General features: G+C 60.9%; 1 protein-coding gene and 1 long non-coding RNA gene across 4 annotated transcripts; one reads left to right on the top strand and one right to left on the bottom strand.

Moving 5' to 3' along the window:
* Window positions 1-586: 586 nt before the first annotated feature.
* MCRIP2 (MAPK regulated corepressor interacting protein 2) lies at window positions 587-5,845 on the bottom strand. 3 transcript variants are annotated; one of them, XM_082361609.1, is made up of 5 exons: window positions 5,633-5,845; window positions 5,410-5,527; window positions 1,526-1,653; window positions 1,189-1,290; window positions 587-971 (listed from the first exon to the last, which is right to left on the bottom strand). In XM_082361609.1, the coding sequence occupies exons 1-5, from the start codon at window positions 5,682-5,684 to the stop codon at window positions 901-903; spliced, it is 471 nt and encodes a 156-aa protein (XP_082217735.1). In that variant the 5' UTR covers window positions 5,685-5,845; the 3' UTR covers window positions 587-900. The 3 variants fall into 3 exon arrangements, with proteins under 3 accessions (XP_082217735.1, XP_082217733.1, XP_082217734.1); XM_082361607.1 differs by lacking the exons at window positions 5,410-5,527; window positions 5,633-5,845 and adding exons at window positions 2,551-2,686; window positions 5,087-5,224; XM_082361608.1 differs by lacking the exons at window positions 5,410-5,527; window positions 5,633-5,845 and adding exons at window positions 2,551-2,686; window positions 2,806-2,830.
* Window positions 2,959-9,415, top strand: LOC309613984. The gene is made up of 2 exons (XR_014235962.1): window positions 2,959-4,102; window positions 9,104-9,415. It is a non-coding gene; the product is annotated as an uncharacterized lncRNA (long non-coding RNA).
* Window positions 9,416-11,405: the final 1,990 nt, after the last annotated feature.

Here is an 11,405-nt window from a genome sequence, read left to right as displayed (position 1 = left end):
CTGACTCCCTCTGGGAGTCATCTTTGTATAGGGAATGAGACGCAGCCCAGAAATTGTGAGCTGCACTTGGCAGGAGCTGTCCCCACCTACCCTGTTGCTACCTAGCCCTGTGGAGGCACGTGTGTCAGACGCAGGCAAGGTCACTTGGCCCCACAGGTAAAGCAATGTCCTACAGGACGCCGAGGGCTCCCCACCAGACCTGGAGGATTCAGAGACAGCACCAGGCGTCCTGAGACCTGAGCGCAATTCTGGGTGGCTGGGGCGCCATCTCAGGGCCACTTATGTAACATTTCTGGGTCTTGAGGCCAGGTTCAGACACCTGCCAATGACTACAGGGCGGGGTGGGGGTGGGGGGGTGTCAGGTGGGGCAGGGTGGCGTTTACAGACTTCTATGCAAAATGACCTGGCCCAGGACACAGGAAGGCAGCTGGGCAAGAGGCCGGGGTGGGGGGACCAGATTTAGACAAAGCTTCATCTGTGAGGAGATGAGGCTACAATGGAAGGTTGGGCTGGGCCTGGGGCTGGGACAGAAGCGCCCCCTCCCGCATCCACCCCCCACTGCCCCCAAGTAAAGAGCTTTCCAAAGGGCAGTTTCTCAACTTTATTAGCCTGGAGCTCCTCCCTGCCAGCCCCACAGGCTGGTCCCCGGGCACAGTGAGCAGGACTGAGGTCAGTTTCAACCCCTGGCCTCTGGCAGCCTGGAACAGCTGGGCCAAGGGGTCAGCGGGAGCAAAAGTCCAAATTCTGGCACTTCAGGTGTGGCCGGCTCCTGGCCAGGCCCAGGGTGAAGCACAGCCCACCGCAGGGGTTGGACAGGGCGCCGTGGTCCTCTCCTGGCAGAGGGTCCAGCGTGGGGCAGGGCCAGGCCCTGCACGGGCAGCGTTCCTTCCAAAGCTGCGACTAGGAGCAGTTGGTGATCCTGGCCAGGAACTGCTGTGCCCACCACTCGTCCAGGTCGATGGGTACGAAGTCTGCGGGGAAGCAGAAGCCTGGGCAATGATGCTCCTCCCAGGCTGACCAGCATCTCCCACCTCAAGCTGACCACAAGCCCCTCACCCAGACCCCAATTGTAGCAGAATTGGGTCAGGCTCCAGTCCTCTTCCCAACCCCCTGGGGCTAGAACCTGGCTGAGCCAGATCAGGGTTGGAGGAGGTGGAGGGGACACCCTGAGGGGGGGGGAGGGCTCACTCTGCAGCCGGGGGTTGGGGGTCCTCTCCACGTATTGCACTGGCCTCGGCCCGCTCTCACCGGCTGGGCCACCACCCAGCTGCTGCTCCACTTGCTGCCAGGCTGTGGGGAGAGGATGGTCAGGCTGAGCCAGGCCCCTGGCACCGTGTCTCCCACACCAGGGCCTGGTGGCTACCCTGGACCCCAGGCCAGAACTGGGAGTGGGCAGCCTGCTGGATGGTCACAGGAGAAACAGGCAGAGAACCCAGGAAGAGCCCAGGCCTCTGGCAACTTCGAGTGAGGTTACAGTGGGAAAAGGACCCATGGCCCAGGTCACACCCTTGGGCCTCAGCACTACCTTCGGACACAAATCGGACGTTCTCCTCGTGGGCCAGTGTGTAGGTCTCCTGGGTTCCCTTGAGGGATGGGGATGTGGCAGGTGGCCGCCGGCCATTCACCCGATTGAACACGAGCCTCGGCCCTGGACTGCAGGAAGGGGGAGGAGATGGTCAGCAACCGTTCTGAGCCCAGGTGTTACCTGGCAGAGCTCCCGGAGCAGCCTCAGGCCACCCTCACCACCCCTGGGCCAGGCCCAGCCTGGGCACTTCCCTGAACCACAGGAAGGCTGTGTGCTGCTGCCAGTGGCCAAGGCCTTTCTCGTGCAGGCCTGCGCCCCCAGCAGCTCAGCTCACAACTGCAGCCCCCCACCCTGAGCCAGGCCTAAGACTGCGGGGGTGGAGTGGGGCCTCTCTGTGTCCCCAGATCCCCTGCAGAGCTCCATGCTCAAGGCACATAGGCGGCCCTCCAAGGGTCTCAGGCACCCCTACTGCCACCAGCCACCCACCTCCCCTGGACCAGCCAGGCCTCCATCAGCCCAGGTTTTGACCTGAGTAAAGGTCGCTTGGCCCAACCCCACCCACTAGGCGCAGTTCTTGGCCACTTTCTCCCCCACAGAAGTCTCTCCATCTCACGATGCCCCCCAGTGTGGGATGAAGGACCCAAACAAGAGCTGCCGGCCTTTGCCCTTCCCTCTCCCAGCTGCCCGAGGCCCCCAGGAACAGCTCATGGTCTGGCTAGACAGCACCAAGTGCTGAGTGGGCCATCCTGAGTAGGGAGGGTGTGACTGCAACCCTGGCCCACCCCTGCAGGCCTCAGACGAGGGGCTATGCTCTTGCCCACGGGGGCAGGAATGCTGAGTGAGGAGATGGCCCTGGGTGCTGGAGCTCGGCCTGATGGACATTCGATGTCCAGGTGGCCACTGGGCCAATCCCGGCCAGCCGGGCCCAGGGCATTGGTGGGCTGCCCTGGCCAGTGGCAGCTGGCCCAGCCCTGTGCACATGAAGCCCGGGACAGGGCCGTGGAGAGTGCGGGGCCCACACCTACAGCAGGAGGTGGGAGCCGGGAGTCCTGGGCTGCACGTGCCACTCCGCCAGGCACTCGCGGTCCCGCCGGCCTGCTCGCCATCCTGGGCTCAGGTGCCCCACCGCCGCTGGGGTTTCCTCCTCAGTTGAGAGGGGCACTAAAATAAAGAGGAGCGTCTTGAGGGGCACCGGTCCCACCAGCTCCAGGCTGGCAGGGTCGGGTGGCCACATAGAATGTGGAGGGGCAGGGCTCCTCCCAGGCCTGAGCTATACCAACCAGAGGGCATAGATATTTGTCCTTAACTGGAACAGCCCCTCGCCTGCTACCCTTAGCCCTGCAAGGCCGCAAACTCTAGGAAAATTTGGAGACTGAACATCAAAGAAGGAAAAAAAGAATTGCAGTCAAAGGCTGTAAATCGCAAGTACCTAGACGGTGGCCTGGCTGGGGCTGAGAAGGGGCCCCAGCAAGCGGGCACCTGACCGCCCGCTGCCGGCAGTTACATAAGGCGGTTCTGCAGGCCCTCTGGGGGAAAGGGCGCAGCTCCCTGTGCACCTATGGACGAGTCCGGCGTCTGTCTTCCCCACCCTTCTCCGTGCCAGCACCCAGGGACTCGGCCCGCAGGAAAGTCCCGCCCACAGGCAAGCTCCGCCCACGGCAACAGCAGCACCGGAATCCCTGCTAGGTGCCTGCTGATACAGGCCTCGCTTCCTTTTACTTAACCCCCTTCACTACCCTCCAAGGTAGACCACCCACCCGTTTTCAGCCCAGGAACCTGGGCTCAAGAGAGAAGTAACCTGTCCAAGGTTACATGTGGTGAGTGGGTGGCAGCATCAGAACTCTATGCCTGTCTGACCCCAAAACCCACAACCCAGTACAGCTTCCAAGCCCCCTCCCCCACCAGTCCACCTCCCCTGCACCATCAGGTGGCCCCATTTTCTCTTCTCCCCAACCGTTGATCTTATTCTCTCTCGCTGGAAGGGAGAACTCATCACAGGCACAGACTAATGTGGCCTGTCTACCACCATGGGCAGCGCCCGGCTGGAATCTGAGCCCGGACATTTAGCAGGTCAGATGCTTTGAGCACCTGTGGTGCACCAGGCACAGAGGGTGCAGCAGTGGCTCAGACTCCTTCCTCCTGGGCAAAGTCTGGGTGAGGGAGGGTGGACAGGAAGTCTGGGTGGAGTGATTTCAGAAGTTTCAGGGGCTCCTGGTGTGGAGGACCTGCTGGCTGCTCTGGCCTCCCAGCGGGGGGACTCTTCAAGGTCCCTGAGACTGGCAGGGGGCAGCTCAGGGAAGGAGTGACCTCAGAGGGAAGGGGGGACGGCATGACCAGCACATACTCTGCCTTCATGCCGCTCCCCTGCACTCACAGTGCCACACAGGACTGCAGCAGGCTGAGGGGCCAAGCACCAGCACCCCCCTGAACCCCGGGACCTGGCAGGTCGCAACATCTTTAGGGCTCTGCTCTGTCTTTCCCATCTCTCTCCCCAGCACCCTGATCCTGCCACAGATGCACATTTCCTTCCCCATTCCCCAGCAAAGGGGCCATGGAGGAAGCAACAAGTTTCTCCAGGTAAGAGAGGGGGGAGGGCTCCCTGCTTGGGTGATAGGGGCGGGGCTACACACCTATGCCTTATTCCCTCCCCTGGGAGGTAGGGCGGCTGTGAGGACCAAGGCTGACGTCACAGGCAGTGTCACAGCACAGCTGGGTCCTGGGAAGTGCGCCCCAGGGTCCCACTCACCCCTCTCCCCAGGAGGCACTTGTGGCCGGCCTGGAACATTTTCCTCACTAGGACCAGTCTCAAAGTGTCAACATGCTCCTAGCAGGAGGCCCCTGGAAAGGGCCTCAGCCAAGAAGGGTCCTCACAGGCTGCCCCCACCTGTGGCATCTGAGGCCAGTAACTGAGGGGGAAGGGCAGGCTGTGGCGTGCAGCACACAGCCCCCACCTCTTAGCCAATCCTGGAAGCTGTTTGTCCTCAACTTGGGAAGAAATCCCAAGGCCTGGTCAGCGCTGCCTCGGGGCCCTGAGTCTGCTGCCCCCACCCATCCACAGCCTGAGGAGCCCTCAGGCCTGTGTGGACCTGGACTAAGCCCTGGGCCCAGAACATGCATAGAATAAGTGAAACCAGAAGCCAGGACCTGAGCCAAAAAGTGAAAGGTTCAGTCCTGGGGGATGGAGGATATGACCTCCAGGTCACGGTCACTTGGAGGCCAAAGTGGTTGAACTGAGCCTCCTATGGCAAAACTGCTGGTCAAGAAAGGCGGAAAAACCACAACTCCAGCAAGCCCCGAGCATCTGCGGGGGTCTCCGCGCCCAGCCAGGGTGTTTGGGGTGAAGGGCAGAGGCGGGCAGTGGCCTGGCAGGGCCAGAGGGAACCACGTGCACTTCTCCCCCAGCTGCCCCGCAAGCATGGCGCTGACAGCCTCCTGCCTCGGGCAGAGGCAGGCCACCTGCGGGCCAGCGTCCTGGGCCACCGCGCTCCCGCCCTCTAGGGCGAGTCGCCAGCAGCTCGTCTCAAGCCTTGGCCTCGCGCAGGCCAAGGTCGGCCCAGGCACCTGACTTAGCCGCCTGGAGCCCCACAGATCCAGGAGCCGGTCGGCTTTTTCCCGACTCGGGGTCCGCGGGATCCCAGAGGACTCGGAGGTGTGTCACGCACATCCGGTCCAGCCCCCTCGGATCCAGCCAGGTGCCAGGTGAGGCGGAGGTGCGGGGCCAGAGCTGCACGCGCGGGCGGGGTCGGCGTGCTCCGCCCCCTCCGCGCCCGCCCGGAGCATGTGGCCCGGTCTCCGCTAACCTTTCCCCAAGGTCACCCTCGCGGCCCCGCGGCGGCCGGCGGGGGAGGGGAGGGCCGGGCTCCGGCCGCGGCCGCGCGTCTCACCTCGACAGGGGCCAGGGTCCCGGCGGCTGAGCCCGTGGGGGCTGCGGGGTCGGCGGCGCGAGATGCCGGCATTTCAGGAGCTCGCCGAGCCTGCTCTCCACCTGCTGCTGCGTGGGACCTGCAGGCACGGGGAAGGCGCGTCAGCCACCGTCGCGCTGGGGGCGGGCAGCGCGTGCGGAACCCCGGTCGTCCCCTCCCTACCTTGCCCGCCCCCGCTGCGCACCTGTGCGCCGCTGCGCGACCAGCTTGCTGGGTCCCTTGGTGATGGTGTACATGGTGCGGAGGGGCCGCAGCGCGCCCGCGCCCTCCGCGCCCTCCCCGCCCGCCGGCCCGCAGCCAGATCTCGCGCCCTCCGCCCGGCTGGCACTCGGCGGGTGCCGAGGGCGCGGCCCCTTTAACGGGCGGCCGGCGCTGCGGGGAGGGGGCGGGCCCGCCACACACCCCCGGCCCTTAAAGGGCCCGCGCCGAGGCACGCGGCAGGGGTGGCGCTCGGGCCTTTGGGAAACTGGCTGGACCTGCGGCGGGGCCCGAGGCTGGGGTTGGGCGGCCGCAAGCAGCGCCCGCCCCTCTGGCCCAAGGCCTAGGTCAAGGAAGTTCCCTGAGGCCTGGGCTGCCGTCCGCCACAGGAGGCTAGGGGAGCCATAGGCACACAGACGTGGCGAGGTTCTGGCCCAGGCCCTCGGTGATGTCCAAGGAGCTGAGGCATTGACAGACGCTGGGAGTGATCTGTGTGAACCCTGGAAGCAAGGGTATTCCCACTCACGTCGGAGACCCTCCTCCAAGGTGCCTGGGTGGGCCTGGGCCAGTGTGCCGGTTCACCCAGTCATGGGACTGAGGGGGTCAGAGATGAGAAAAGGCGGTCAGCCCCCAGGTTTGGGCAGACATGACGCCCTGGGAATCTCCCTTTCATCCCATGGGGCAGGAACAGAAAGTACATTCTGCGGTAGCCAACCCCAGGGAGGCAGGAGGCCGCTTACCAATCCAGGAGCATCCTGGGGGCGGAGAAGGCCGGTGAAGCAACCCAGTTTATGTCATCCCACAGGGGAGGAAGAGCACTTACTCCTCCAAACCCCCCAGGCAGTGGGGTCAGCCGCAAGACCTACTTCAGTGATAGTGTCTCAGGAGGAGCCAGACCTGCCGGAGGAGAGGGGCTGCTGTGCCCTAATCTGCCAGGCAGCCCCTTCCCAGGGGGCTCTACCCACAGGGTTCCTGAGGATTAGATAGAGATGCCCCTTCCTCACAGTTCACAGGCTGCTTAGGGCTGCCTCAGGCTGTCATTGAGGGCAGGGTCATCACAGGGTCTCACACACAGCAGCCTGGGTTGGGGGAGGGGGAACCACAGAACTCTTGGGTTTGTGAGCCTGAGGGCCTTTTGGATTCTGCAGGAGGTACCCATCCTCCCTTTGGTTGAGTTCAATCCTTAATGCCCCCCCCCAAAAAAAACCAAACTCTGCCCAGGGTCATCCAGGGGGTGTGGCATCCGCCTCAGAGGCTTGTGCAGCCACCTTGGTCCCTCAGGGCTCCTGCACTGCTCCTACAAGTATTTGGGGAGGCTCAGTCGGGCCAGCACCAGAGCCTGGGGTGTGTCTCAGTCTGGGAGCCGCTGCCCCAGGGGGCAAGGGGGCTTCCCCTCAGCACTGTGGCCCAGTGGGTTCCTGGAGGGCACCTAGCCCAGCTCCCCCCACACCCCACACCTGAGCGGGCCTGAAGCCTCCCACCCAGGCAGGGCTGAGAGGCCAGGTCAGGGGCTAGAGCGCGTCTTTCTCCGCATATCATGTCCAGACAACAAGTATTGTGTACAACATGGTGGGCGGGGTGGTGGTTAGGGTTGGGGTGGGGGCAACCAGCGGGAGGATCCCCCCACCCCCCTACCCCATGCACCTGTGTGGCTGCTGGTCGAGGTGGGGGGACTGGGCCTTCTGGGGCTCCTTCAGGGAAGTCTGCTTCCTGGGGCAGCTGGGCTGTCCTTCCTTCCAAGTTCCCCATAGCCCCTTGGCTCTGCGTCTTGTTCTACCCAAGGCCAAAGGATACGACCCCTATCCCTGGCCCCAGCTGCCCGCTCTGTGGGGCTGGGCTGAGCAAAGCCTGTGACCCTGAGAGGGAAGAGCATGTCCAGGGAGTCTGGGCATGAGCACACCCCCTGGCCAAGCTGGCCCCCCTTTCCACCCGAGGTGCCCATCCCTCGTCCCTCCCCCCAGCTGTGTCAAGGCCACCACGCTCCTGCCGTGCATCATCTGTGCTGGCTGCCCTGGTCTCCCTGGTGGCCTCGAGCACAATGCTAACTCACTCAGGCTGGGGAGACCCCGCAGGGTGAGGGGCCTGGGCGGGCCTGTGTCCTGAAGGCACATGTTCTTGGCAGAAGGAGCCAGGCCCTGGGGTGGGGGAGTACCTCCCCCCAGGTTGACATGAGTTGAGAGCCCCCTCTCTCCCAGGCACCCCCTCAGGCCAGCGTGAAGAGGGGAAGGACAGGACCTGTTGATGAGCAGATAGGCCTGGCCTTGATGGTGGCCAAGGCTTCTAGACTCTAATGTCCCAGCCCTGCCTACGGGCCTTGTCTGAGGTCAAAGGTTGGGTCCAAGACCCCTTGGAAGGGCTCCAGGAAAGAGGAGCAGAACAGGAATGGTCCCGACAGGCAGGAGAGGAGGGGGTGCAGGACAGGCTGGGCCTGGGGGAGAAGTGAGAGAACCCAGAGGTCCCCAAAAGACACTGAGCTAAGGGAGAGGGGAGCCAGAGAGAGAAAGGCCCAGTTGTAGGGGGCAGGCAGCAGAGGAGGGCAGGGAGGAGGGTGGGGCTGATCTCCCCCTGAGGCGCCTTCCCAGCCCCACTGCTCCCAGGACTCAAGTGTGAGACCTGCCCTGGCCCCAGGACAGAGCCATGGGGCATGGGGAGGGCCCAGCCAGAGCCTGGGAGAGGTCAGGGTCTGGATGGGCCTGCAATCAAGATCTCAGTTTGGTTCTCCTGTTAGGGTAGGAACCCTGGCCAGCCTGGCCTTCCCTGGACTACACTGTCCATGACAGCGGGCCAGCCTGCTAAGCCCCCGTAGAGACAGCGTCTTGCAGCCAGCAACATTCCCTATTGTCAGAGAGGCTGGAAACCCATCCTGGAATTGGAGTCATGGGCAGTTGAAGAGGAGGCAGGGGCCTCACCCAGCAGGCTGAAAAAAATGGGTGTCATAGTAAGGAAAGGCCTTTACCTCACTGACCCCAGTTACTCATAATAAAAACAAGTACAGTTTTTCTCTTCTAAAAGGCTCTAAATATGACACTAAAATGTCATGTTAGAGGAGAAAGAAGTTTAAGTTTTCAGTCGTCCTCCATCACTTTCCAGATCTGAAATCCATGCCCTCACCAACCCAGACTAGAGGATGGGCTTCTGCTAATAAAGGGTGATCAGTGGCCCCCAGGAAAGGCTCTGGCTGGATGCTGCCACACCTGCCACCGAGTTTCTAGGGATTGCCCATTCCTTTTTTTTTTTTTTTTGGCCTCATGGCTTGCAGGATCTTAGTTTCCTGACCAGGGACTGAACCTGGGCCCTAGCAGTGAAAATGCCGAGTCCTAACCACTGGACCTCCAGGGAATTCCCAAGGGATTGCCCATTCCCATACCCAAGTGCAGTGAGTTGAACAGTGGCCCCCCAAAGATACATCGCCCAGAACCTCAGAACATGACCTTATTTGGAATAATGGTCTTTGCAGATATAATTAAAGCAAGGATTTCGAGATAAGGTCATTCTGGATTAGGATGGGCCCTAAATCCAATGATGAGTGTTCTTCTAAGAGAAAGGAGAGGGATATTTGGACACAGAGAGACACAGAGAAGACCATGTGAAGACAGAGGCAGAGACTGCAGTGAGGTGGCCACAAGCCCAGGAATGCCTGGAGCCACACAGAAGCCGGAAGCTGTGATCACGAAAGGGCTTCCTGTAGGGCCACTGGAGGGAGCTGACATCTTTATTTCGGGCTTCTGGCCTGCAGAACTGTGAGAAAATAAATTTTTGTTTTAAGTCACCAAGTTTTGGGGTAATCTGTTATACTAGCTCTAGAAAATTAATATACAGAGGGAAGCGGTAGTGGGTGAGGGTGAGGGAATGGGAGGGGAAGTGCCCAGGGTGCAGCACTGGAGGGCTTGGGAGGAAGTTCAGTGAATGGTGGGCACGTGGGCCTGGACCTCAGGAAGGAAGCTGGACCCTGCGGTTGGCTCTGGACATCATGGGGCAGCACTAGGGGGGCTTACTCCGCAGCCCTCTGTAGATGAGCATGACTAGCAGGAGAGGCCCCTCCGGCTCCAACAGTAATCCGCAGGAGACACAACCCCAGGAGGTACCACTGAGCACAGGCTCGGGTCTGGGGCACTTCCAGGTGTCCCATGTTCAGCATCCCCTGGGGGACTTGGACCCTCCCAGAGTCTGACACACATCCGGCACTTTACAGAAAATGTGTGCTCACAGTTGTTCACGCAGTTCACACATGCTCATGTGCATGCATTCACACACACACGCACTGCAGCAAAGGCCACCGCTTGGCTGCGCCCAGCTGCTTCTGTCCCAGGCTCTGAGCTTGGTGAGTGCGGAGGGCAGGTGTCAGTTCGCACAGCATCCCGTCCAGAGTGATGAATGTGGCAGGGGGACGTCAACCTGAGGTCAAGTGCCGTTAAACAGAAGACATTGCAGGGCATGTGGGCAGTTCCTCAAGCAGCACCATACAACATGGGGGAAGCAGGCTCCTTCCCGCTTACAGGACATTGAGTGTAAAGGAAAAACTTCTTTTTCTGTACTCACAACACTTCTGACACCAAAAGTGGGAGGGGGGTGGTTCTTACTTGTTCTCTAGTGAGAATGCTCTAGTTCTCTTTGGACACCAACTGGGTGTCCGACAATTTAACTGGATTCTAACTCTAACTCCCAGCATCCGCGCAGACCCACGGGCTGAGGGCTCAGTCCCTCAACACCACCCTCCAACCCCTCGGACGCCAACGAGGAGTCCAGGCCGTCACCTGTGCTTCTGACCAACCAGATGTAAGTCAGGGTTCCCACTATCCCCTCCTTGGGTTCCATAACTTGCCAGAATGGCTCACAGAACTCAGGGGAACATTTTACTTATATTTACTGGTTTATCATAAAGGACATGACTGAGGAACAGCCAGGTGGAAGAGATGCCCCGGGAAGGTGTGAGGAAGGGGTGCGGACCCCCACGCCCTCCCTGGGAGCCACCCTCCCAGCACCTCCAAGTTCACCATCTGGAAGCTCCCTGAACCCCTCCATTTGCGGTTTGTATGGAGGCTCCATTACAAGGGCAGGGCTGATTAAATCATTGGCCATTGGAGATTAGCTGTGTCTCCAGCCCCTCTCCATCTCAGGAGTCAGAAGTCTGAGTGGGGCAGAAAGTTCCAACCCCCTAATCACAGGGTTCCCCTGGCAACCAGCCGCCATCCTCCAAGAGTCACCTCATTGGTATAAATCCAGGTAAGGCTGAAAGGGGCTTGTTATGAATAACAGATGCTCCTCTCACCCCATCACTCACGAAATCTTCAGGGTTTTAAGAGTTCTATTCCAGGAACCAGGACGAAGACCAAATATCTATTTCTTATTATACTATAATATGACAGGGTGGCCCGTGCCCAGGAATGCCATGTGAAGTCACCAGGAAGCATGGTGCCTCTCGAGTGGGCAAGGAGGGCTGAGGGGCCTGGTTGGTGAGGCCTCAGATGACCACTGATCATTACAGGTGAGGGTCAGGGATTCACATTGAGAGGCACCTCTTCTCCACCTGGAGACACAGAAAATGCGCAGCCAACAAACTAGGAGGTGAGGCAAAAGTGAGTCAGGTAATGAAAGCTCAGGGCCGTGAAATGGGAAAGTCAGCTACGAAAAACGGGTGGTCGTAATGCAGAATGCCAAAGGGGTTGTCTGGAGGCCGGCCCACTGAGTGGAACTTTCCCATCTCCCGTCCCTAAGATGCAAGGTTGTCCTCCTTTTCTGACCACATTCAGACAGCGGCC

Source organism: Balaenoptera borealis (genome assembly GCF_965194805.1).
Source record: "Balaenoptera borealis genome assembly, chromosome: 16".
Taxonomy (NCBI): Eukaryota; Metazoa; Chordata; class Mammalia; order Artiodactyla; family Balaenopteridae; genus Balaenoptera; species Balaenoptera borealis.
Note: the sequence above shows the minus strand (reverse complement) of the source record. Positions and strands in the feature narration are given on the sequence as shown.